We start from the raw sequence: 26,629 nt of genomic DNA, 5'->3' as shown, positions 1-26,629 counted from the left end.
TCTTGCTGCTGCTGCTGCTGCTGTTTTGTTAAGCAACAGCTTTTGATTCTGTTCCATATTGGATAATAAGATCAGGATGAAATGCATACAAGCTGCTTAAATGTTCTTCATGTTGCAATGTCAAGTTGTAGGAGAAAATAAGGTGGCATATTATGGATAATTACTTGGAAAGTCCGGAATGGACTGAAGGATACTGAGATTGTTAACACTCCTTTATAGCATATCTAGCCTCTTGATTAACTAGCCCTTGGCAAAATTTGAAGTTATCGCTAGTATTTAAATTAGAAACAAATACCAACAAGTTATTAAATATATAACTGCTGTTTGGAAAAGCAATCATTTTACTGGTGCAAATATTTTGGGGTTGGTTTTCCTTGTAGCTGTTAAGCAACTATTAGGTGCTTAATTTTTTTTTTTTTGGGGGGGGACATTTCTATTAAATCCAGATAGTATAGTGGTACCTTTGTTCTCAAACTTAATCCTGGAAGTCCGTTCCAAAACCAAAGTGTTCCAAAATCAAGGCGTACTTTCTCATGGAAAGTAATACAAAACAGAGTAATCTGTTCCAGACTTTTAAAAACATCCCCTAAAACAGCAATTTAACATGAATTTTACTATCTAGCAAGACCATTGATCTATAAAATGAAAGCAATAATCAATGTACTGTACTATAAAATAAATAAGACAGCATTGTAGATGATAAAAATAAAAAATATTTTTTCTTCTTACCTGCACTGATGATAGTCATTGTTTGGATGGGGGGCTTTTATCCATTTCCACAGTCACACAATCAATCAATCAATCAATCAATCAATCACTCACTCAATCAATCAATCGCTGAACTGGGTTCCACACAGTCCCAAAAACAAATTAACCGAAAAAGCCTCAAAATAAAAAATGCAAAAACAAAAGCATCAAACTTAATCCGTTCTGGAAGTCCGTTTGACTTCCAAAATGTTCAAAAACCAAGGCTCAGCTTCTGATTGGTGCAGGTGCCCCGGAAACAATAGCCGACAGCCAGATCGGACGTTCGGCTTCTGAAAAATGTTTGCAAACCTTACTTCCGGGTTTTTGGTGTTTGGGAACCAAGGTACCACTGTAGCTATAAAGGGCAGTTTGTAGGTAAAATATGTTTTTTACGCTCAAGTTGATACTGTAATCTGTTTGGGCTTCTCTTTTTAGAAGAAGGTGATCTTGAACTGAGAATGAAGGGATCATATGAAGATACATGGAAAACTGTTTTGGAATCTGGATCAGTAGAATGCTTTTATTTTCACTACCCGATGTATTGGGAACCACAATTAAACGCCCACCTGCAGGTGACCATACTTTCATTGGAAATAATGCACTGCACCTAAAAATACAATAGGAATAGAATAATGTACCCCCTCTCAGAGTATTATAAAATACTGGCCCAGGAAATCATGGTTTTCTGTTTCTATTATAATAATGTGCCACAGTGAGCCTCAGATTCCCATGCAACAATCCACTTCCTTCTTCCTTAGAACTTGAGGGGAGGAAGTTAAAAGTTTTGATTTGCAGTGTTGCACAAACTATAGTTTCCTATTGTGTCCTCATATGGGAAACAGTGGTTGTCTATGGGTAGTTGTACAAAACCAGAATATGAAAACACAGTTTAATTCTGTTTTGTTATCTCTAACTGTGATTTGATCAAACCACAGTTTCCTGTATTTGAACATAATGGGAAACTATAGTAGAGTGATATCTTTTCTTTTTCTTTTGTGCTGCGGACCAGTGCAGCTGCTGTTCTGGAAAGTGAGTGAAAGTAACCCCTTTTTTATTTTAGTGTTCTACATGCACATGATCTGAATGGGCAAGAAAGGGGAATATATTGGCAGAAAGGAAGGAACTCTGAAAGGAAGAATGGGGCATCTTCAGAAGGTGGTATAATCTGGAGGGCATCATGTTGACTATTTCTGGTGTAGTCCAAGTTAGCAAAGGATCAGATTGAGAGGCAGAGTGTGGGGAGCAGAAGCTAGGTCTGATGGGATATTCTCATTTCTCAGTTATATAGACTGAAAAGCAGGCCCTGGATCTGAAACTTCATCTGACTAGATGCTGAATCAGCTGGTGTGTTTCGAAATGCTGTTTAGTTGGCACCTCTGTGTAGATATAATCCAGACCATGACGTCTTTGGTAGACATGCTATTCTGGTGGTGCAAGAGGTCAGGTACTGGGACCTGGCTTCCAGGAACCCTGGCCTGAAATACCTCATTCACCAATCATCACCGACTTCAGAGTAAATTTAAATGGGACTTGCTTCCCAGTAGATATTTTTAGGAGTGTGCTTTTGCACCCAGACTCTCCCTCAACTACTCCCCCCAAACCAAAAACAGCAGTGAGGTAAAAGTGTTAGCTCCATTTGGTAACACTCATTATATTCATGCTTTCAGTCCAAAAGTTTGCCCATCTAATGTAATAACCTTGATAAACATTAATTAAACTGATAATATACATATCATTTTAGAGTTTCAGTTAACTGATAAGTTATATGCAAAAACTGCAGGATTCAACCCTAGGGTTCTTTAGACTGTCATCCTACTCTGGTTGAAATATAACATTATTTTTTTGAAAAATCAAAATAATCTTTAAACATAGTATTTTCTGATGATTTAACAACATAACTCTCCCCACCTCCATCTAGCATTGCTCAAGTAATGGGGAGCAAGACAAACAGAATTCATCTGCATCCCTGACTATGCCTCTGAAATCACTTTCTGTGGGGCAGGAGGTGAAAGTCATTCTTACTGCATCAGAGGTAAGCACTTCACTCTTTGATAGGTTCCTAAACTTAAGGCAATTAACTGTCCCAGCTTTTTATACAATGGCTGATCTTGGAAAAGTGGACTTTAATGATGCAAACAATATCAAGCTATCTGGAAAAGCTCTCTGAGTGCTTCCACATAATTGGAAGTGATAGCTGAAATATACCGTACTTTTCCGTGTATAAGGTGCCCCCATGTATAAGAAGCCCCCTGTTTTGGAGGACTCAAATTTAAGAAAATGGGGGGAGAAGTTGTTGAGCTTTTTTGGGGAGGATTGTCCAGAGTTGCTGAGCTTTTCTTGGGGGGGAAGGGAATGCTGAAATCGCTCACCCATACGTGTCGCAAAATTCACCTCCATCTGTCCCATTGCCGGCATAAGCAGCGAATTGCCCACCCAATTGCCGCAGCGTCATCCATTAAAAACCACCTATTGATGCAGCAATCAACAATACGCACAATAGCCGCTGACAGCTAAGGCAGCAACCAATCAAACGTCCACCCTATGCACTACCCATGTATAAGACGACACCCACTTTTTAGCATTTCAGTAGTACCTCGGGTTAAGAACTTAATTCGTTCTGGAGGTCTGTTCTTAACCTGAAACTGTTCTTAACCTGAGGTACCACTTTAGCTAATGGGGCCTCCAGCTGTTCTTATCCTGAAGCAAAGTTCTTAACCTGAGGTACTATTTCTGGGTTAGCGGAGTCTGTAACCTGAAGTGTCTGTAACCAGAGGTACCACTGTATTTTTAAGGATAAAAACCTAGTCTTATACACAGAAAAGTACAGTAATACGTTTGTGCCTAAGAGTTGCACATGAAAGGAGCTGTCCCAGATTGTGGTGGTGGATCCTGCCACATAAAGACTTGAACAACGTGGGACCAGGTTACCTGAAGAACTGCCTGCCAGTGTATAGATCTGAACAATCACTTAGAATCCAAGTCTTACATCATGGGGGTGGGGATTTTATTTGTGTCATCACCATATCCAACAGAATATTGTCGGGTGGTGAACTCGAAAACGGGCATTTCCCCCATTGCTCTTACGTTCTGGAATGCCTTTCCCTCTACCGCAGGGAAAGTTTCTTCAGTTTTTTTGCATCTTGAAAAAATATATTTTTTTGCACAGTTTCCCCTGTTCCATAAAATTGGACCCTTTACCATGGCCATTTTTGTATGGAATTTTTAGCTTTGTTTCAGTGTTTTAGTATTGCTCAGCTTTCAGTCTGATTCACAGAAAGGTATGAGATCCGGTAGGGTGAGCATAGGTAATTCCCCCCCCCCTTCACCGTGTAGCTGCTGCGCTACCTCTTATGCAAGGGATAAGGGCTGCAGGAAGGAGGAGGAATGGATGAGAAATTGTCTTCTTTTTGTGGCATAAGTGGAACTCTGCTGATCACAGGCCTGGATGTAACTCACAACTCACACAACCTCTATTGTTATGCATATTTAGGATAAGCGTGTGTGTATATTTATTTAAACCCAGGAATATCACGAGAAATAAAAATGTTCTGCGGTTCTCAGGCATTTCATTTTTATAAATGTGCCTATACTTTATGATCCAGAGACGCAGCCACAGAAAATGCATTATTTTTCAAAGTTAGAGTGTCATAGGATTTGCTTCACTTGTTAACAGAGAGCAGAAACACATAGAAAAACTACCAGGATTTTATTTTTTTCCATTTTGTGGCATATTCCAGCAAGTAATTATTATGTGAATAGAAACTAAGAATGCTGAGTTCTGTGGATTATGCATGTGACTTAAAATATTGTTCTTCATTATTCTTCATTTCAGGATACTAATTTGGAAGTTAAATTGCGTACACAGACTTGGTAATGTATTACTTTTCTGACGCCCCCCCCCAAATCTTGAGTAGACTTTTAGGGTAACCCAGTCTATTTCTTCTTTTTCTGTATTGTCCTCTTTGCAACTGTTTGGGTTAGCTAGAGGAGTCTGATGTCAATCTCCAGAAGGATAGGCATGTTGATAGTCTGTTGTAAGAAAAACAACAAGTCTTCTGGCACCTTAAAGGCTAACAGTTTTAATATGACATAAACTTTGGTGATGTACAATCCACTTCATCTGATGTGTCATGTATTCTTTAACTGGCAAGCATATATACACATAGGGTGGGATGTACATGGGATGGAACATAAGGGTCTGAGATCAGAGAAGAAAAGAAGAGAGAATGATGACTATAGCTATAGTGTCCAATTAACATGGCAATATTGGGGACAACCCACATTCTGGCTTTGGTCAGGTAATTAACTCGTGTGATTTTTTTTTATTAAAGAAAGGATTCTTGATTCAAGCCATGAATTGTGCGCCCAAGTGCAAAGTCCCCTATTCTTTTCTCCCATCCAGTGTTTTCAGTGGGGTATGGTTGTGTGTGTGTGTGTGTGTGTGTGTGTAGACGGGAAATTCAAGCAGTTGCTGTCAGGAGGTTTAGGGCTGGATTTAGACACATCAAAAAAGCATTTCAGGAAAACATGTTGTAAACCTCAGTGTGGGAAATCACATTGGCAAAAGACGGAACTCCACCGCGCCATCTGGTGTCACAGTGTTATAATGCATATAAAACACTTTTTCTTAACTAATGTATGTGGGTCCAAAGTCATGACGGTAATTCTCTCCTTTGTGTTAGCTGCAGTCATTTTATATTCACCTTAAGTATTTGCGATGGGGGAGAAATTCAGTTTGGTTTGGATTTGAATGCCTAATAATAGTTTAGGTTGGACTTTGCCAGTCTGGTGCCCTCGCAGTTGACTTGCAACTTGCATGGGGGTTACTGAAGATGCATAGAACCGAAATCATGTATACTTGGAACACCCCAATGCGATCATCCTTACCTTCTGGAGCCAGCATGCCAAACAGGTCTTGTGCCCCAAGCAAGGCAGAGAGCTTTGAAGGCTCTATGAGGCTCTTCCAAGAGCCTCCCCAAGCCCAAAGCAGAGACCTTAAAAGCTATTTTTGCCCCCGTGCCAAAAGAACCTTTAAGCTCTGGGTTGCATCAATAGGAGTATAGCATCTAGATCAAGGGAAGTAATAGTGCCACTGTATTCTGCTCTGGTCAGACCTCACCTGGAGTACTGTGTCCAGTTCTGGGCACCACAGTTCAAGAAGGACACTGACAAACTGGAACGTGTCCAGAGGAGGGCAACCAAAATGGTCAAAGGCCTGGAAACGATGCCTTATGAGGAACGGCTAAGGGAGCTGGGCATGTTTAGCCTGGAGAAGAGGAGGTTAAGGGGTGATATGATAGCCATGTTCAAATATATAAAAGGATGTCACATAGAGGAGGGAGAAAGGTTGTTTTCTGCTGCTCCAGAGAAGCGGACACGGAGCAATGGTTCCAAACTACAAGAAAGAAGATTCCACCTAAACATTGGGAAGAACTTCCTGACAGTAAGAGCTGTTCGACAGTGGAATTTGCTGCCAAGGAGTGTGGTGGAGTCTCCTTCTTTGGAGGTCTTTAAGCACAGGCTTGACAACCATATGTCAGGAGTGCTCTGATGGTGTTTTGGACTCGATGGCCCTTGTGGTCTCTTCCAACTCTATAATTCTATGATTCCCTGCTTTCTGTGCATTTAATTTGTGCGATTTCAGCTGGCTGCGTAAAGCTGAAATTAGACAAGTTTAAATGAGAGCCCCACAACATATGGAGCATCTCAGATTCCCCACCCCTGATTTAGAGGAACAGGCTATCTCTAAATGTGGAATGTTGATCCTGTAGTTAGTGGATGATGTACTACTGTTTGCTTCCCCTACCTATGTCCTTAATTTTGTTTCAGCTCAGAGCACCTTGATGTGCGTTTGAGGTTTGACCTATGCGGAGAGGAAAAGACTTTTCTACATAAACGGAAGAAAGTGGTTGCAGCTGGTTTGAAAAGTGTCCTCCAGCTAGAAGAGGATCTGTTGGATCATGAGGTATGCTGGATCTGGAACTGAAGGAAAAGAATGCATATTTTAAAAGGAAAATAATTTATATTTGACACATCCCTTAAAAAAAAAAGACTCCTTTCATTTTCTGCTGGTGTAACGTGCAAGTTGTGGGAAGTTGAACTTCATGCTTGGAGTTGTTCTTAGCTCACCTTGTTTTCAATGTTGTATTTTACTGATATTTTTAATGTATTTTATTTGTTTACATAAACTGCTTGGAGGTTTCACAATTAAGTGGCACATTTATTAAATGAATAAAATAAATGTTTTGGGAGGCAACGGTGTTAGCAAAGCAACTGATATCTGGCATGGTTGGCATATGCCAGGCAGAGGGCCTTCTTGGTGGTGGCACCCTCCCTGTGGAACGTCCTCCTATCAGGTGTGAAGGAAATAAACAACTATCTTACTTTTAGAAGACATCTGAAGGCAGTCCTGTTTAGGGAAGTTTTTTATGTTTGATGTTTTATTGTGTTTTTATTTTCTGTTGGGAGCCGTCCAGAGTGGCGGAGGAAACCCAGCCAGATGGGTGGGGTATAATTAAATTATTATTATTATTATTATTATTATTATTATTATTATTATTATTATCCTAGCTGATATTATGCCTTTCGAAAATGCTAATACTCATATTTTAAATCTGTGAACTACCCAGAGGACATTGTTAATTGTGTGCTAATGTACAGGCCAGATATTAATATAAATATATATATGTCTGTGCATTTTAAACAGGTGCCAGTAGTTGCAGTCATGGCCACAGGAGGTGGATGCAGAGCAATGACGTCTCTTTATGGGCAGCTCTCAGGACTTCAGAAGCTTGGCATGCTGGACTGCATAACATATATCAGCGGTACCTCAGGCTCAACTTGGTGAGGCTGTCAGCATGAAACTGGGGGAGGGGATTGTGGAATTTTGGAGCTGAAACCAAGGAAAGGTATTAAGAAGTGCATAGTATCTGAACATTATTTGTATGCAATCCGCTTTCCCTGAGCCAAGCCATACCAGCAATGAAGTCACAGAGTCAATTAAGGTTTGGCTGACAGCCAGAAGGCAATCTGAAGGAGTAAGTCTGCCTGGTGATAATGGAGACATGGAGACCGCTCCCTGATTGGTCAAGCTCTCTCAGAGGAGTGATAATTAATGGCCTACTAACTGTTAGTTCAGTGTTCGTGTTCAGAGTTCTGTGTCAGTGTGGGAGCTGTGAGTCGTGTCAGAGAGAGCTAGCAAAAGATCCGTGTTCTGTTCCTGTAAATAGTCCACTGTATATAATAAACACCTAACTACAAGTTCCTGGTTCCTGCTTCGTCTATCCTGTCTGCAGCCAAGTCGCCAAATGCTTCTGTGGATTCTGCGTGTACTCTGCTAGGTCTGGCTAAGGTCCTGCAACTAGTCAGAAAGTTGTGAAACACCAAATAGGTTTTTCCAATAGGGACAGTCCTGGGACTTATGGTTGTGCTTGAGATGTGCCGCTTCAGACATCAGTGTGCAAGAGTGGAAAAGTGAAGCAGGGCTCATCTCGCCTGTCCTTCCATTTCCTCTGCTTCTGTGTAACATTTATACCAGTCTTCAGAAAAACCAAGGTGGCTTCTTTGCGTATGTGTTTTATTGTCCATGTATTTATCCTAATTATTTTATTACAACTGTTTCTTTAGGACCATGTCAAATTTGTATGAAGATTCCAACTGGTCCCAAAAGGATCTGGAGAGGCCAATCCTTGAAGCCAAGAAGCATATGGGAAAGAATAAGATAAGCACCTTTTCTCTGGAGCATCTGATTTATTATCAAGAGGAGCTGAGGCAGAGGGCCAAAGAGGGCAACTCTACTTCTTTTAATGACCTGTGGGCCGTAGCTCTGGAGAATATCTTGCATGATGGGGTATGTAAACAGCGTTAGGCCTCTCCTAATGATCAGTGTCCAAATACAGAAATGATTAATGGAGAGCCAATTATCTCCCAAAGCCTCTGTTGGTTGTTTCATCTCTCTGGCATGCAGTGGTGTCACGGTGGGGGGTGGGCAGTGCACCCCAGGTTCCACATCCAGGTGGGTGACAAGGTGGCACCCTGCGGGGTGCTTGCCCTGCTGCCCTGGCCTGGGCGTGGCGGCGCGAGCAGCCATCGCGCAGCCACAGCCGCATGTGGAGGATTCGCAGCTGCAGCTGCGAGCAGAGGATCCCAGCACCGGTGGCAAACCACTATGTACAGCGCATGTGTGGCGTCGCTTGCATTTGCTGTACATAGCGGTTTGCCAGCGCCGCAGCTCCAACGCCATACGGACAGCGGTGGGATCCCTCTATCGCTGCTACAGCCATGAACGGAGGATCCTGGCATTATCCACTGGAGTGGCGTGGCTGGCAAACCACTATGTACAGCACATGTATGGCATTGCCATGTACAGTGCGTGTGTCATACGTAGCGATGCCACACATGCGCCCTACTTAGCAATGCCCCGCCCTGGGTGTCACGACGCCTTCGTTCACCCCTGCTGGCATGTATCTATTCAATTAATCATTCAATTAAGGCTTTCAGTGAAGAAAAATATGAGTTACCTTACATGTATACTTTTTTGTTGTTGTTATGTCTGGATAACAACAAAAAAATACATACCAGTACAATGAGCAGCCTAAAAACAATTGATTTCAAAGCGCAATATAATAATCCAGAGAAACAAACCATTTTGATAAAACTAGCATTACAACATTTTAAAATTTGTTGCAAAATAGGCCATATCAGTAACTAAAAAACACACTTATCAACCAATATTATTTATATTAAATACAATCCAGAACTGAAAGAGGAAAGCACAGAAAACATTGATCTCCTTTAATCTGATGGAGTCCTGGTTTTTTGAAAGAGCTACCAGCAGCCTAGTTTCATTCTTTGGAAATTTTGCAGGACCCCCTTTATTCCATATATTCACTCATCCATCTCATTCATACAGTTTATAACTGTTACATTAAACTAGTGATATTGTAAGGGTAGCAAAAGGGACACGGGTGGCTCTGTGGTGTAAACCACTGAGTCTTGGGCTTGCCGATCGGAAGGTCGGCTGTTTGAATCCCCACAACGGGGTGAGTTCCCGTTGCTCTGTCCCAGCTCCTGCCAACCTAGCAGTTCGAAAGCACATCAGAGTGCAAGTAGATAAATAGGTACCGCTCCGGCAGGAAGGTAAACGCCATTTCTGGTTTTGCCAGAAGCAGCTTAGTCATGCTGGCCACATGACCTGGAAAAACTTTCTGTGGACAAACGTCAGCTCCCTCAGCCAGTAAAGTGAGATGAGCGCCGCAACCCCAGAGTTGTTCGTGACTGGACTTAACTGTCAGGGGTAACAAAAGCGCAAGCATGAAGCACTTAAGTGTATATTCACACAATTTTCAGAGATTTGTTTTGCAAAACCATATCTGATTTGTTGCAGTACATGGCACACTCTTCTGAGCTCAAGTCCTTTGCTTGCTTTCTGTTTTTCCTCCTTATTAGGTGAATGATTTTAAACTATCTGATCAGCAACAGGCTGTGAATCAAGGGCAGAATCCCCTACCCCTCTATTTAGCCCTTAATGTGAAAGAAAACCATATTTCTACTTTTGATTTCAAAGGTAATTCTTATAAAATTGTAATTGCAGTAGAGAAATGGCAGGTGCAAATGTCAGCAATTTTTCTTAGCCTATTCTCCTGTGTAAGCTTTACTATGTAGCAATAATGTACCAGAAGGGAAAATTCAGAACATCCTTGGGGGTTATTTGATCTGTCGGTAATTTACCTTGCATATTAATTATACAGGTCTGTATGACAGTAACTGAAACAGAGATTAGCATGTATGTGCCGGGTTTGGGGCCTGCTCAAGGACACTAAAGGAGCTTGTAGACAACGGCTTAATATTGCTAATGGGTCCCTGAGATATTTCAAATAGCTTAATGGCAACAGGTTGTTGTTGTTGTTTTTTAAGAGGTCATCTCTTCCCCAGGAAGGGAAAATCCAGATTAAATTGCAGGGGATGGGGAATATTTGCTGGCATTTTGATGCCAACACCATTATGTAGATGCTACAAAAAACCAGCCTGGAAGCATCCTAAGTGTTAGTAAGTATGTGTGCAGAACTGGAGATTCCTTGTAGGTTTCATTGCTGCAAATATGAAATGATCACTTTAAAACTGCACAGTAATTTGTTTCATTGATTGCTGTAAGCACAGCAAATAAATTGGGCTGTTAGTGCAATTTCTTTACATAGGTATAAATGACTCATTTAGATGATGGTGATGATAATTAATTTTGTATGTGCTGTAAACTGCCCGGCCAGTCTGGGCGGCTTACTGCACAAATTAAAAATGGTAAAACACAAGAAATTTAAAACTTCCCTAAACAGGGCTGCCTTCAGATGTCTTCTAAAAGCCAGATAGTTGTTTATTTCCTTCACATCTGAAGGGAGGGCATTCCACAAGGCGGGTGCCACCACCAAGCAGGCACTCTGCCTGGTTCCCTGTAATCTCACTTCTCGCAGTGAGGGAACCACCAGAAGGCCCTTGGAGCTGGACCTCAGCGTCTGGGTTGAATGATGGTCTTGGACCATTGAGCCATGTGCTTGTTTGATGGCTTTGGTGAAGTAACTCTCCTCTTTCAGCTTCACTTCCCCATCAATAAAATGAAAGTAAAAGTGACCTCACTTGTCGTTTCTTGTGAAAATGAATGAGATATGGAAATAATTGTATCCCATAGATCATTTATCAATATTACACAATGCATTTCCCCCTCCATGCTCCTTGGAGGAAAGGTAGAATGATAAACACAACGCATACACAAATTAGTATATTCTCATAGGAGGTTTTAGATGCAGAATTATTATGTTACCATGCTTCCATCAGCAATAAGATAGCAAGTATGCTTATTGATTGTCTGTACACAGAATGGTGTGAATTCTCCCCCTATGAAGTTGGTTTTCTGAAATACGGTGCATTCATCCATTCAGAAGATTTTGGAAGTGAATTCTTCATGGGACGGCTAATGAAGAAAAACCTAGAGTCCCGGATCTGTTATTTAGAAGGTAATTGTATTAATTTCCTGTAAAGTGGCATGTTACTCTCTTGAAAGCTGTTGTGAACTGGATTTGCAATTACTAAGATCATCAACCAGATTTGTAGTTAACTATCATAATTTTTGGGAAATGATTTTGAGGTGTAGGCTAGCCCAAGACAATTATGTGCCTGATGCTGCAATTTTATCACACCCAACATCAGCTGCCTGAGGAGGCCACCTCACTTTAAATATAAAATGCCTTTCTGTTGCAATACGTATGAATAAACAAATGTGTGTTTATGAGCAAATAGTACAACCATTATCTAGTAGCACATGAATTCCTAATATTTCAAAAGACCTAAATAAGGCAGGAGGAGTAATTAATTACTATTGAAGTTTTGATTAATGATAAACAGCTGAATGCGAAAGGATGGATTAGGCAAAGAAGAACTGATCTTTCCCTAAATATGCTTGACTTTACAGCGTTGTGGAGCAATATTCTTGCTGTGAATCTGCTTGATGTCTGGAATAAGTTGAGCAGTACAGATGAATCTTGGCAGAAACTTATCAGAAGCAAAATAAGAAACATTGGTAGGAATTTTGTTGTTAGCTTAAAATAATGTGTACATAACAGCACACATATTCTCATAAATAAGCCCTGCAGATGTAGCCTAGATGGTTTGCCTCCATTCACATGAACATAGTGATGGCCAGTGTGCAGTTCAGAAACTGGAAGAGATTTAAGGCAGCACAGTGCTATTATCTACACTAACACAAAGCACTGTGGCGAAGAGATAAGACAGCATGTATTTGGGCGTGTGCACACACTTGCATGAACACACATGCTGGGGTGGTGTGGAAGGCCACCTGTGGAAAGTTATGAAATGGTCCATGAAAGCTTACACCGTAACAAATTGGTTAGTTTTCAAGGTGCCACAATATTATTTGTTGCTTTCACTAAAAGTGAGTGATATCTAGGTGTTAGCGAATGTAGATTAAAAATCTCTGTTAAAGGAACATTAAGGGAATTTCCCACTTTTTTGGTATCTAAATGGGGTTACCTGTATCTGTTCCAGGCATATGTATTTGACAGTGTGTCATTATTCATAAACAATGTCATATATCTACTTTAAATTGTGCAGAGGAAGACAATTATATGATTTTTGAATAAGCCTTTTCATAGACATTTGCTGTAACGCTATAGTGGCATAAAGTAGCAACACGGACTGCTTCCTCCCCCTCCAATCCCCTTCTCTTCCTTTCCCTTATTCAGAGAGAAATCATATTCCACCAGAAAGCTCTACTTACTTGGGGACCTCTTGGATGTGTCCTGATGGGAAGCTCTTTCAGATTATAAGAAATATTTTAACTGATCGTCCATTGCACCATCACATCCATAACTTCCTCAGTGGTTTCCATATGCATAAAGACTATTACCAGGAGAGTCAGTTCTCTACGTGGAAAGGTAACTATGTCTACTTAGAAGTACAGTGGTACCTTGGGTTACAGAAGCTTCAGGTTACAGACTCCGCTAACCCAGAAATAGTACCTTGGGTTAAGAACTTTGCTTCAGGATTAGAACAGAAATCGCGTGACGGCAGTGGGAGACCCCATTAGCTAAAGTGGTACCTCAGGTTAAGAACAGTTTCAGGTTAAGAATGGACCTCCGGAATGAATTAAGTTCTTAACCAGAGGTACCACTGTATGACCTATTGAATTCAGTGGGGCTTTCTCCAAACTAAAGGATTAGGATTACAGTTCTAGTTACCAAAAAAATAAAGGAAAACAACCCCACCAAAAATAATCATCATACCCTAGGGCTTTTTAGTGCTGATAATTTATTTACTAAGTTAATAAAATTGCTATCCTACCCTTCATCTGAAAGGACATTCCTGACACACTAACTATTAAATTCTTCTTTAGAACCTACAGACTTATATCTTCCCATAACTGGGCGTGGGATACTGGACAATAGGTGTAAATGTGGGTTTACTGTGAACATAGTGACTTTGATTTTACTTGTAAACATATGCAAGTGTTGAACAGAGCTCATTTATCACTGTCTCTCTTTTGTCAAGTTATCTTGCCTTCCTTAGACCTGGAGTGCTGTTTCAAGAACACATTTCATTTTATATGCTTTTCTTCTTTTTAAATGGACACATGCAATGTTCTGAATATATACCTAAATATGTAAAATGTGAACATGATAAAAGTGTGTTCACCAACATATGTGTCAGAAAGCAAACTTTATCAGCAAGATGGGATTGGCTGGAACACCAACTTGAATGTACGTTCTGATAAACACAAGTGTGCTGCCATGTAATGTGTGGCAGAGCCCTGAATTCTGAATGGTGTTTGGAGCCATAGACTGGCTCCTTGAAAGTTCCAGGCTCAGGAAGAGGACTGGCTTCAAATAGAACTATAGAATCATGGAAATGTAGAGTTGTAAGGGACCCTAAGAGCCACCTAGACCAGTCCCATGACAGATGGCCACCAAACCTCTGCTTAGAAACCTCCGATGAAGAAGAGTCTACCACCTTCTGAAGGAGTCCATTCTACAGTCGAACAGCTCTTACTGTTGGAAAGTTCTTCCTGATGTTTAGTCAGAATCTCCTTTCTTGTAACTTGAAGCCATTGGTTTGGGTCCCACATCTGAAACTTTTTGTGAAAGACAATGGATGATAAAAATCAGATTAGATTACTAGATTGATTTTTATTGTATAATTTGCATTTCAGACAGCCGACTGGACCAGTTTCCTAATCAACTGACACCATCAGAAGAAGGTATCTGCCTGGTCGATGCTGCCTATTTCATCAATACTAGCTGTCCCCCGCTCTTGAGAAAGGAGCGGAAAGTAGATGTCATCTTATCATTTGATTACTCTCTGGACAACCCTTTCCAGGTCAGTGTTAAGGTATTCTTCTGCAAACAGTTTGCTCACAGTACAGGAAAGAGGAACTCTCTCCTACCCTCCATGCCAGGGTCCCAATACAGATTCCTACCCCCTCCCCAAAAAATCCTTGCCATTGTGAAAAAAGTGCAGTTTAGTATTTTGCTGATGCTTTGATTTGCAGCTGTTAATACACATTATGTTGTAATAGGCACTTTGCAGGAGTGGGGTGTTGATTACATAAAATCTCGAAGGTTTTGATTCTGTAAACCACCCTGAGATCCCTGGGTATAGGGCTGTATATAAATTCAATCAGTAGACAGATAAATAGATAGATAGGAAATGGTATCGTTTTATATCCATCATCACCATCATCCGACTGCAACAAACATAATCAAAGCCTATCATACACTAAATAATATGTGCATTGCATCAGACAAAATACCTATGAACCAATGTAGTAATGGCTAAGGACCTAGAAACAAAGGAGGGCAAGGCATGTCACAGAAGATGTAATTTCAATGGGTACTGTTTCTCTCGTGCTTGCCAAAATTTTCCATTCTACACAGCTATTAAAAGTAAAGCTCATTCCAGTCACTCCAAGCAATGGGCACTTGAGTTTCAATCAAATGAGGAGAAACTTAACATTAAACTGAACAAAAGTGTATCTGCTTTTTGACTTGTGAACAAAGCTAAAATTGTGGATTTTCAGCAGAAAACAGTTCTTATATCAGGTGCTTCAAAAAGAATTCTCTGTAGAATGTAGGGCAGAAATTAGTCTTAAACAACCCTCTAGATGGAATATTAAAAAAAGTAGCCAGGTATTTTTTTCTTTATTGTTGCTCAGCTCCCACACTCTTTTTTTCTCTGTGAGTAGGCACTTGTGGGGGATTTTATTTTAAATGTTGTTTATCAGCATCATCGTTCAAACATACCCTTAGAATTGTGGCAAGGGATGGTCAAAATGGGCTGAATCCAGTTTGTGTCTCCATTGAATATCTGCATGGGTTTTTTTTTAAAGGCAAAATCTGCACTCTTTAAAAATGTTATTGACCCACACACTTATGATGTGGTCTGAAAAGTTTCTGGCTCCTTTTTCTTTTAAAAAATATTTTCTAGCTGCTTGAAGCCTCATTGGGACATTGTACAGAAAAAAGATGGCTGCCCCCATAAGTACATTGGGGCAACCATCTTTTCCTTGGTGCAATTACACAGGGTCACGGCAGGGACATTTTACTCAAAACATTTCAATGAGCACAGCAAGAGTAGCCGCTCCAATCAGCTAGAAATAATTTTACCGCATCTGCGTCATAGCCATGTTATCCAACAACTCTTCCTGTGTCGCTCCTATCTCTTTAACTTCTAGTCTAATCCTGTCCATCTCTTTCTTACTGTCTTTCGTGTCCTTTTGCACCCTCTTCACTGAGTCCTCCAAAACCTTAGTTCTTACCGAGAGATCTTTAACTTTTCCTGTCAATTCCCCCACCACTCCCTGCAGTTTCTTATCTAAAGTATCTTGTACCTCTATCAATTTTCTCTCAATATACTGTTCATTATTTTTAAATCCCTTTCTTATTTCGGCCATCAAGCTATCATAGTCTCTAATTTCTCTTGCCTCCTTCCCCTCTTCTTGTCTTGAAGGCCTCCTTTCCGCTGGTGTTACCACCCCCTTCTTAGAACCGTTCGGCATTTGTATATTTAAGATTAATTCCTCCTAGTATACTGTAGGGATAAGGTATAGAGGTAACAAAGCTAACGTCTCTCAGATATTACAACAGGGGTCCAAAATTAACTAAATTGGTACAGTGCAAAAATTAGCCCTTATTTGAAGTCAAATAATGATAATCCAATTTTAACTGTACCTAAATCAAGACACGTGTTTAAACCCTCAAAGTCTTATGTTTAAATATAATAGACACCTGAACCACCAAAAGCACTTCCAGATTCAGGGGATTCCCAAACTCGTGGGCAGGGTCCTGCAAAGACGTATTCTTTAAATCCCGAGGTGTATATCTCTTTAAATCCCGAAGAGAGTCAGGAGAGTCACAGCCGTCTCTAAAGATCGAAAACGTATCAGAATGGGATGACGAAGGCGGATCCCCTTTAACTTGCTCAATATGGCGATCTAAAATTTAGAGGAATATCAGAGGATTTAAATGAGAATATTCGAGTTAAAGTGGTGAAAGAGCTGGCAACATGGTTAGATAGAAAAGAAGAAGAGATAAACCATTGCTTGGTAAACATATTCCGAATAAGAATAAAATCGGCCAAAGCCAGAGGGAAAAAACTGCCAGGAGATGTAATTGTTGGAATTCTGGCTCGGTCAGAGGTATGTGCCTATCTGCAGGCACCGGCTGAATTCCTTTGACCTCCCTCCGGCGACTCCTGGCAGGAAAAACACACGAGGTCCGTTCCGGCGATTTTCCTCAGGCTGTGAGAAAAACACACCAACTGCTTCTCCTCCTCCCTGCTCTCCAGCATATCCCCAGGGAGGGGAATCAGACTCAGACAGAAATGTAACTACATGCTTTTATTCCTGTCTTTAGCAGTCATACAGTAAAGATGTCTGCTCTCTTCAACAAACAGAGAGAAACTTCAAACTCCACCCATGTACATCCTGTACAGGTCATATAACACACACTGAGCTCATATCCTGTGCTCAATAAGGATGGACTGCCCCTTTGTTTCCATGGCAGCAGTCACACACATCCTGTCTGGCTTTGCAGCCACTAGCAGCTGTCTGAGCTGTTAGAGCCTTTGCTTGCTGCAGCATTGCTGCTTTAGAATAACAGTAATAGCCATGTTTAATTCATTGGAGATAAGAAATGAAATTTTGAAACAGAATTACGTTAAAAGGCTATATATTGAAGGAAACCCAATTATTATTTATAAAGAGATTCCTTCGAGATTTCTTCGAAGGAGGGACCCATATAAAAAATTAACAAATCAACTGAAGAAAAATGGGATCTTGTACAGATGGGAGTTTCCGGAAGGTATTTCATTTTATTTCAAGGAAAAAAAGTTTAAACTGTCTACCATTTCAGAACTTCAAAAATTTGCAAGGAGATACGAGAAGGACCTGGGGAAAATGATGGGGGAGGAGGAGGGGGAGAACCAGCAGGGGGAAGAAAGTGGGGGGAGTGAAGAAGAAGAAAGAGAGGAGAGTTTAATAGGAGAAAGAGAAGAACTAGAGAAAGGAGACAAAGAACAGTAGATTGCGTATAGGCCTGATAAGTTAATTAATATTACATAACAGATGGCATTAAAAATACTAAACTGGAATGTGAATGGGCTGAATAATAAAAATAAAAGGAACCAGATTACGCATGTACTATTGAAAAAGAACTGTGATTTAATATGTCTCCAAGAGACGCATATAATAAATAAGCATAAGAGATAATTAAGTAATAAGAGACTGGGACTAGATTTTGTGACATCAGATAGGGTGAAGAAAAGAGGGGTGGTAATTTATATAAAGGAAAAATATGATCCACAATTATTGTATAAAGATGATCAAGGGAGAGTAGTCATAGTTCAGATGGTGTTTCAGGGAGAAAAAATAATTGTTGTGGGAATATATGCCCCAAATGATAAAAAATCCGCCTTCTACTCTGAATTAGGAGACAAATTGATGGAATGGATGGACCAAAAAATGATATTAATGGGTGACTTTAATGGGGTGGTGTCTCCAAGCCTAGATAAGTCAACAAAAAAACAAGAGAAGAAGGAAGGTAAATTACCGCAATCCTTTTTTGATATGGTAAATAACCTGGGATTAATTGATGCGTGGAGACTCAAAAACCCCACTATAAAACAATATACTTTCTTCTCAAACCCAAATCAGAGTTGGGGGAGAATAGATAGCATTTGGATTTCGAAGGAACTGACTCAGAATTTAATTAAATCGGAAATTCTTCCACGAACTATATCCGATCATAATGCGGTTTCCATTGAGTTAAAAGGTAAGGATATCAAAACAGCTAGATGGAGAATGAATGAATCTTTATTTAATGACCAGAAGATTGTAAACAAGGCAATAGAGACAATAGAAGATTATTTTAAATGGAATTTAAACGGGAAAACTGCTATAGAGACGGTGTGGGACGCAGGAAAGGCAGTTATGAGGGGCTTTCTAATACAGAAAAATAGCCAAGTAAGAAAAGAAAAAGAGACAAAGAAGGAACAGATCCTAACACAGATTATGGAAAATGAAAGAAAGCTAACTATCAACCCCAGTGAGGAGACCGCAAAGCAGAATATAAAGATACTACAAGCTAAATTTTCTACAATAATTGACCAAGAGGTAGAATGGAAAATCAAAATGATGAATCAGAGGACGTTTGAATCTGCAAATAAGATAGGCAAATATTTGGCGTGGCAAATAAGAGAAAGAAGAAAACAAAACACGATCAGTAAGATAAGGGAAGGAGAAAGGACTGTGGAAGAACCAAAAGAAATAAGAAAGATATTCCAAAAATATTATAAGGATTTATATAAAAGAGGAAAGGAAACAAAACAAGAAATAGACTATTTTTTGCAAGAACATCACCTAAAACAAATTTCAAAAGAAGAAAAAGAGATATTAGACCAGACAATTACTCAAGAAGAGATAAAGAAGGCTATTAAAAAGATGAAAAGTGGGAAAGTGCCAGGGCCAGATGGCCTTTCGGCCAAATATTACAAAACATTAAGTAATCAAATATCCCTAGTGTTAGGAGAAGTGATGAACAATATATTAAAGGAAGGAAGGATCCCGAATACCTGGAAGGAAGCATATATCACCTTGATCCCTAAAAAAGATGCAGATACCTTGGAAGTGAAAAACTATAGGCCAATTTCATTACTAAATAATGATTACAAGCTATTTGCAGATATAATGGCAGAAAAGGTTCTGAATAATAAAATACATAAAGATCAAACGGGCTTCCTCCCAGGGAGACAATTAAGGGAAAATGTAAGGAACCTGATAGATATTATTGAATATTTGGATATGAGTATAGATAGACAAGCGGCCTTGGTATTTATAGACGCTGAAAAGGCGTTCGATAATATCTCGTGGGATTTCCTGAAGAAAAGTCTGGAAATGATGGGAATGGGAGAGAAATTTAGAAAAGGCATAGAAGCAATATACAAGGAACAGAAGGCAAAATTGATAATAAACAACACCACAACAGAATATTTCAGCATATATAAAGGAACTAGACAGGGCTGCCCCCTGTCTCCTTTATTGTTCATAACAGTATTAGAAATACTGAATGAGAGACTGAGGGGGGCAACAGAAGTTAAAGGAGTCAAGGTAGGAAAGAGGGAATACAAAATCAAGGCCTTTGCAGATGACATCGTATTAACCTTAGAAGACCCAAAAAATAGCGTAAAAGAAGCTTTACAAAAAAATTGACGAATTTGGAGCTGTGGCAGGACTTAAGGTAAATAAAAACAAAACCAAAATGTTGGTTAAAAATCTAACAAAGGAAGAAACGATAGATCTAGAACGAAGGACGGAAATTGCGGTAGCTAAGAAAGTGGAATATCTCGGAATATGGGTCACAGCTAAGAATATAAATTTATATAAGGATAATTATGATGTCACCTGGAGGAGTATAAAGAAAGACATGGAAATTTGGGGGAGGATGAAACTCTCCTTTTTGGGGAGGATAGCTGTTGTTAAAATGAACATTCTGCCTAGAATGCTATTTCTATTTCAAACTATCCCCATACTTAAAGGCCTAAAACAATGTAAAGAGTGGCAGAGAGCCTTGGCGAAGTATATTTGGCAGGGGAAAAGGCCACGGATAAAAATGAAAATTTTGATAGATAAAAAAGAAAGAGAGGGCTTTTCTCTCCCGGACCTAAGTCTATACTATGAAGCGGCTTGTATACTCTGGTTAAAAGATTGGATAAAATTGGAGAATAGAGACCTATTGGACCTGGAAGGTTTTAATAACTGGTACGGATGGCACTCGTACCTTTGGTATGGGAAAGTGAAGGTCCACAAGAGTTTTTTAAATCATATTTTTAGGGGACCAATATACCAAGCATGGGAAAGGAATAAAAACCTCCTTGAAAGAAAGACTCCATGGTGGATCTCACCAATAGAGGTTTTAACGGTCAAGAAAACAAATATGGAGGAGAAAAATGCCACCTATGAAGAAATGTTAAGAAAAACAGACCAAGGGCCCAAACTTAGACCTTATGAAGAGATAAAAAGCTTATTCACTGGTTGGTTACAATACCACCAGGTGAATGATCTGTTAAAAGAGGATAAGAAGAAGTTGGGTTTTGATGATAAAAAATCAAAATTTAACATAGAAGTAGTAGAAGGCAAAAACAAAACCCTATCCAGAATCTATGATATACTACTAGAGTGGTATACAAAGGACGAGGAGGTGAAGGAGGCAATGATTAAGTGGGCAATTGACTTTGGCTATAATATTGATTTCGAAAGGTGGTTGGAAGTGTGGAATTCTAACATAAAGTTTACAGCATGTATGGGATTGAGAGAAAATATTTGGAAGATGTTATATAGGTGGTACCACACCCCTGTGAAATTGGCCAAAATGTATAGATTAAAGGATAAGAAATGCTGGAAGTGTGGTGAGGTGGAGGGTGACCTATATCATCTATGGTGGACATGTAAAAAGGTGAAAGGCTTTTGGGAATCAATTTATAATGAGCTTAAAAAAATACTTAAGTACACGTTTCCCAAAAGACCTGAAGCCTTTTTGCTGGGAATGATGGGTAAAGAAATCAAAAAGGAAGACAAGACGATATTCCTCTATGCCACCACAGCAGCGAGAATTATGTTGGCACAATACTGGAAAGTGGAAACCATCCCCAGCATGAATGACTGGCAGATTAAAATGGTAAATTATGCTGAGCTTGATAAACTAACAGGTAAAATAAGAGATCAAGATGAACAGAAATTTCTGAAAAATTGGAGTAAATACTGGAACTATATTGGAATAAATGTTTAATGTGAACTGGCGGGGTTAGAACAATACTACCAGCGAGTGAATCTAGGATTATAGATTAAAAATCAAATACGTAATGGAAGTAGATATTCGATACTTACCAAAAGGATGGAAGGGAGTTCAGGCTGTGTCTCTTTTTTTTCTTTTTTTTTTTTTTTGTATGATGTAGCCAAACTATTTTTTTTTTGTATAGTTGGAGAAAGGAAAAAAATTGACTTATATATCTTTGTTGTACTGACCCTTGTTTTGTAATCTTTTCTGTATTTTTTTTTCTTTTTTATATGTCTGTCTTGTGTATAACTTTAATAAAAATGTATTCCGGAAAAAAGAAATAATTTTAAAACAGAAATGTAGAGGCAAGAAAGCCCTGCAACTATCTTGTTGTTGTTTTTTAAAGAAAGTGAACCATATTCAGAAAGGTTCATAGACATGTAGTCGAATCCACACGTCTACATTATGATCTGAGCATGATCCATTGGAATGCGGACTGGAGAGCTTAGCTCCAAATGGTGGAGTGAATTGAAATCCTCCCCCAGCTCTAATTATGGCTACGTAATTTAATGCCTGCTGATTTAAAGGACAGCCGTTAAAGTTACCCTAATTTCTTGTGCTACAGTCTATAGAACAAACCAGCGAATACTGCTTGGAGCAGGGAATTCCTTTCCCCAGGATTTCATTGAGTGAGGAAGACAAGAAAAATCCAAGAGAATGTTACTTATTTGTGGATGAGGAGAATAACAAATCCCCCATTGTGCTTCATTTCCCGCTTGTGAACGATACATTCCAGAAATTTAAAGAACCAGGTACATTTCAATTTCAACGTGCAATATTTTGTCTCAAAACAAAACAAAGGCAAGGTAACAGTAGGGGAGGGATGAGCAAATGATTGAATGAGGTCTGAACATGTTCCCAGATCTCCTAAATGATTTAACCGGGGGCATATTTGTTTGTTTGTTTTATTTTCAGGTGTGGAACGTAGGCAAATCGAGATGGCAGAAGGCAGAGTCCCGCTATCTGGCTATTGCTCACCATACCAGCTGATGAACTTTACATACACTAAGAAAGACTTTGACAAACTCCTGAAACTGACTGACTATAACATCCAGAATAGCAGAGACTTTATTCTTCAGGCTCTCTCCATCGCCATAGAATGGAAAAAATGTGGCCGGAAATGTGCCCAGCCATGTGACTCTTCTTAGGATCCCTTGCCTGCTTTTACCCACAATGTATGGCTTCCTCCTCCTAGTAGATCATCAAGCCTTTTGCTTTGCAGAGGAGGAGGATTGGCAGGTCAATGGAGTTCAGCCCCCAAACAGATGAAGGTTACTATCCTGTACACATTTATTAGAGAGAGCAAGTCATATTAAACTCAGCAGGCCTCACTTCTGAGCTAACATCCTTAGGACTTTCACTGTAAGAAATCTAAAAATAGCGATGCCTTGCTTCTTATCTTTATTTGTCCTTCAAGCACTTAAATCAGGTATATGGAGGCTGTGGACCTCAAGATGTAGATTGACTCCCACCAGCCACAGCCAGCAGGACTTATGCAAAGGACTATGGGAGTCTTAGTCCCGCAACATCAGGATAGTTGCAGGCTCCCCTTCCCTGACATTTGAAAGGGATGGGAGAAGAGAGACTAGGATAAAAGATACTAGCAAATGCCAAAATCAGGAATATTGTAGGGTCAGACACCCAGTGTCAGAACTTGGGGTTACTTCTTTGCTTAATAAATTGAGTACAGTGGTACCTCAGGTTACAGACGCTTCAGGTTACAGACTAACCCAGAAATAGTACCTCGGGTTAAGAACTTTACTTCAGGGTGAGAACAGAAACTGCGCAGCAGCGGCACGGCGGCAGTGGGAGGCCCCATTAGCTAAAGTGGTGCTTCAGGTTAAGAACAGTTTCAGGTTAAGAACGTACCTCCAGAATGAATTAAGTTCTTAACCCGAGGTACTACGGTAATGATGATTGTTGTCATAAGCTATATGTGACATGAGCTTTGACTTGAGGGGAAATTTAAAGTGTGTGATATAGTTCAAATGTGTCCATCAAAAACCAACAACCGAGATGCTAGCCTTGCACTGGTAAGTTAGGACCAATTCTCAATGCTTTCTGGGTGTGGCAGCCACACTCCTTGAAGCCAAGCCAAACTTGATAGTGGGAGCCCTGCCTCTTTAAAGGAATATTTGCTGTTGTCACATACAAAGCAGAATATATGATCTGAGGGCCAAACAACATGGGCTGTTAATGAAGTGATATGCCCCTGAGTGCAGGATTCTACTTGCAGAAGTTGTAAGTGTGGGTCCCTTATCAGGAATGGCCCCTTAGCAAGGAGAGGGTGCTTTATTTTTTTTTTTTTATAAATATTTATTAAGGTTTTTAAATATAAATGCACACATAATAAACAATCTTACTTCTTTTACAACAATTTCATCACTTCTTTGGACTCCCTCACGTCTCCCGCTCCCATTTACATCGTTAAAATTTTTTTCCAAACAAATTATCAACTTGTTTACAATCTCATGTCCACTCATTCAAATATAATCTAGCACTTCTTCCAAAAATTTTTTATATTTTCTTTAGTCTCACTTATCATCAAATTTAAATCTAGTTTAGTGGTGGCCAGTTTTTTTATAATCTAGCGTCCTTCTTAACATTCAACCAAATTACAATGTTTTTGTAGATACATCTTAAATTTCTCCCAGTCTTCCTCCATCTTCTCTTCTCCCAGATCACGGATTCTGCCGGTCATCTCGGCCAGTTGCATATAGTCCATCAGCTGCATCTGCCACTCTTCCAGTGTGGGTAGATCTTGAGTTTTCCAGTTTTTTGCAATATGAATCCTTGCTGCCGTTGTTGCATACATAAAAAATGTTCGATCCTTCTTTAACACCTTCTGGCCGACAATACCCAGAAGGAAGGCCTCTGGTTTCTTTGTGAAGGTATACTTAAATACCTTTTTCAGCTCATTATATATCATTTCCCAGAAGGCCTTCACCTTAGGGCATGTCCACCAGAGGTGAAAGAATGTTCCTTCATTTTCTCTGCATTTCCAACATTTATTATCAGACGAATGGTATATTTTGGCAAGTTTAACTGGGGTCATGTACCATCTATATATCATTTTCATTACATTTTCCTTCAGAGCATTACATGCGGTGAAGTTCAGCCCAGTGGTCCACAACCTTTCCCAGTCCTCAAACATAATGTTATGCCCAATGTCCTGTGCCCATTTTATCATAGCCGATTTAACCATTTCGTCTTGTGTATTCCATTTTAGCAGCAAGTTATACATTCTAGATAGTACCTTGGTCTTTGGTTCTAACAATTCTGTTTCTAACTTCGATTTCTCCACCTGGAACCCTAACTTTTTGTCATTTTTGAAAACTTTAATCTGAGCATAATGTAACCAGTCTCGCACCTTATCCTTCAAATTCCTTTGTGAAGGTCCTCTCCGTATACGTTCAGAAATTTATCTCTATCTTCCAATGTTCTGATTTTGGTCTTCTTCCCTCTAAAGGTAAAAGATAGTCCTTGAGGAAATTCCCACCTAAAGATGATTGAATTCTTCCTTAGTAATCTTGTCAACTCCAAGTAGTTAGATCTAAGATCTAACAGTTGTTTAGGAATATCCTTGTAGATCTCAATTCTTTTATCCAGAATGTCCAGTGACTTTCCGTAGTGTAGGCCCAGAATCTTGTCCCTTTCCTCCTTTGACCTCAATGTTATCAAACAGTCTCTGGGCTTCTCTTTCTTTATAAGTCTTCCGAGCCTAAAAGCTGAAACAATTTTAAAATCCTTTTCCTCTAAGCTCCAAAATTTGGAGAATTCTTTGGTCAAAAACTCAGCTAGGTTGCCTTCTTCCACTTCTGGTATTGCTCTTATCCTTAAATTGCTCTCCCGGTTCCGCAGTTCAATCATAGATAGATAGGTCTGGTGTTCACCTACTTGTTTGCAGAGTGGTCTTACCTCTTGTTCTAAATTTTCAAGTTTTTGGCTGGTATCTTCAGCCAATTTCCGATTTTCCCCTGCAGCCTCCTTCAATTCTCCAATTGCTTGAGTATTCTGTGCAACTTGTCCAGATAATTTATTTAAACATTCTGTGTTCTGGTCAATTTTATATGTTTGCTCATCGACCTTCTTGTCCAAAGATTCTACTTTCTTGTCCAAAGATTCTAATTTTTCAAAAATTTTCTCTAGAATAGTAGTGCTTGCCCCTGAGGCCATATCTTCCAATTGTAATTCCTCAGTTTCTCCCTCCCCTGCCCGTGGCAGAGAGGCAGCTTCCTCCTCAGAAGGCAAAGTAGGCACAGATGATCTACGTGCCTGTGAGGCTGCGGTTAAAGTTGTCAAAGTTGTTTGTTTAGTTCTTCCTCTCCTTCTTGCACCACTCATTCCAAGTTATCTAAAAATCAAGGTCAAGCTGAGTTGTTCCCATGAGAAAGCAGCAGCCCAGATGGTAACAGTCAACAGAGGGCCGGGAAAAGGAAAGTAAAATACGAGTCACTGCTATAAGTCCCAAATCCTCTAGGGGGAGTTTAAAATATTTCAAGGAAGAGATCAATTTCAGTTAAAATAAAGTCAAATTTCTAAAGTCCAAGAACCTTCAATAAAAATTTTTTCAGCAGAGTTAGGGTTTAATACAGCAACAGTGTTTCTGGTGGTGCAAACTGGTAATCCAAATGCCTCAAAGTAGCAAGTTCAGACTCTCTCAGATTGTTTCAAAGTTCAGATTCAAAGTATCCAAACTGCAAACTGCAAACTGACAGCTCAATTTCTCAGGCAGCTCCAGCACCTGGGGTTTTTAGTTAAAATGTAGCTCCAAGAGAAGGAAGATATCCCCATGCAGCTAAAATTTATAAAGTCCAGTACATAAAGTTGTTATTCCACTTGAGATAAAGTTCAATGGGTGCTCAGATCAAATAGTTTAAAAGGTCTCTCTTTGCCTCCACTCCTCCAGCTCTTTGCGTTCAAGTTCAACGGGAGCGGAAGACGGACTTCCTGTTTTTCGTCACTCCGCTTTCAGCCAAATTTAATGTTTT

General features: G+C 39.8%; 1 protein-coding gene across 1 annotated transcript in view; it reads left to right on the top strand.

Moving 5' to 3' along the window:
- The window catches only part of PLA2G4F (phospholipase A2 group IVF), a 60,590-nt gene extending 36,656 nt beyond the window's left edge, over positions 1-23,934 (top strand). Inside the window, exons 26-38 of the mRNA XM_081839043.1 lie at positions 1,183-1,319; positions 2,666-2,779; positions 4,580-4,617; positions 6,577-6,712; positions 7,454-7,590; positions 8,374-8,596; positions 10,195-10,312; positions 11,616-11,753; positions 12,209-12,316; positions 12,999-13,190; positions 14,462-14,628; positions 22,204-22,390; positions 22,554-23,934. Of these exons, the coding sequence (XP_081695169.1) occupies positions 1,183-1,319; positions 2,666-2,779; positions 4,580-4,617; positions 6,577-6,712; positions 7,454-7,590; positions 8,374-8,596; positions 10,195-10,312; positions 11,616-11,753; positions 12,209-12,316; positions 12,999-13,190; positions 14,462-14,628; positions 22,204-22,390; positions 22,554-22,786 (1,928 nt within the window). The 3' untranslated portion in view covers positions 22,787-23,934. The remainder of the gene's footprint in view (positions 1-1,182; positions 1,320-2,665; positions 2,780-4,579; positions 4,618-6,576; positions 6,713-7,453; positions 7,591-8,373; positions 8,597-10,194; positions 10,313-11,615; positions 11,754-12,208; positions 12,317-12,998; positions 13,191-14,461; positions 14,629-22,203; positions 22,391-22,553) is intronic.
- The last annotated feature ends 2,695 nt before the right edge of the window (positions 23,935-26,629 follow it).

The sequence above is a fragment of the Podarcis erhardii genome (assembly GCF_964252035.2).
Source record: "Podarcis erhardii genome assembly, chromosome: 1".
Lineage (NCBI taxonomy): Eukaryota > Metazoa > Chordata > Lepidosauria > Squamata > Lacertidae > Podarcis > Podarcis erhardii.
This window is presented reverse-complemented; position numbering and strand designations above follow the sequence as displayed.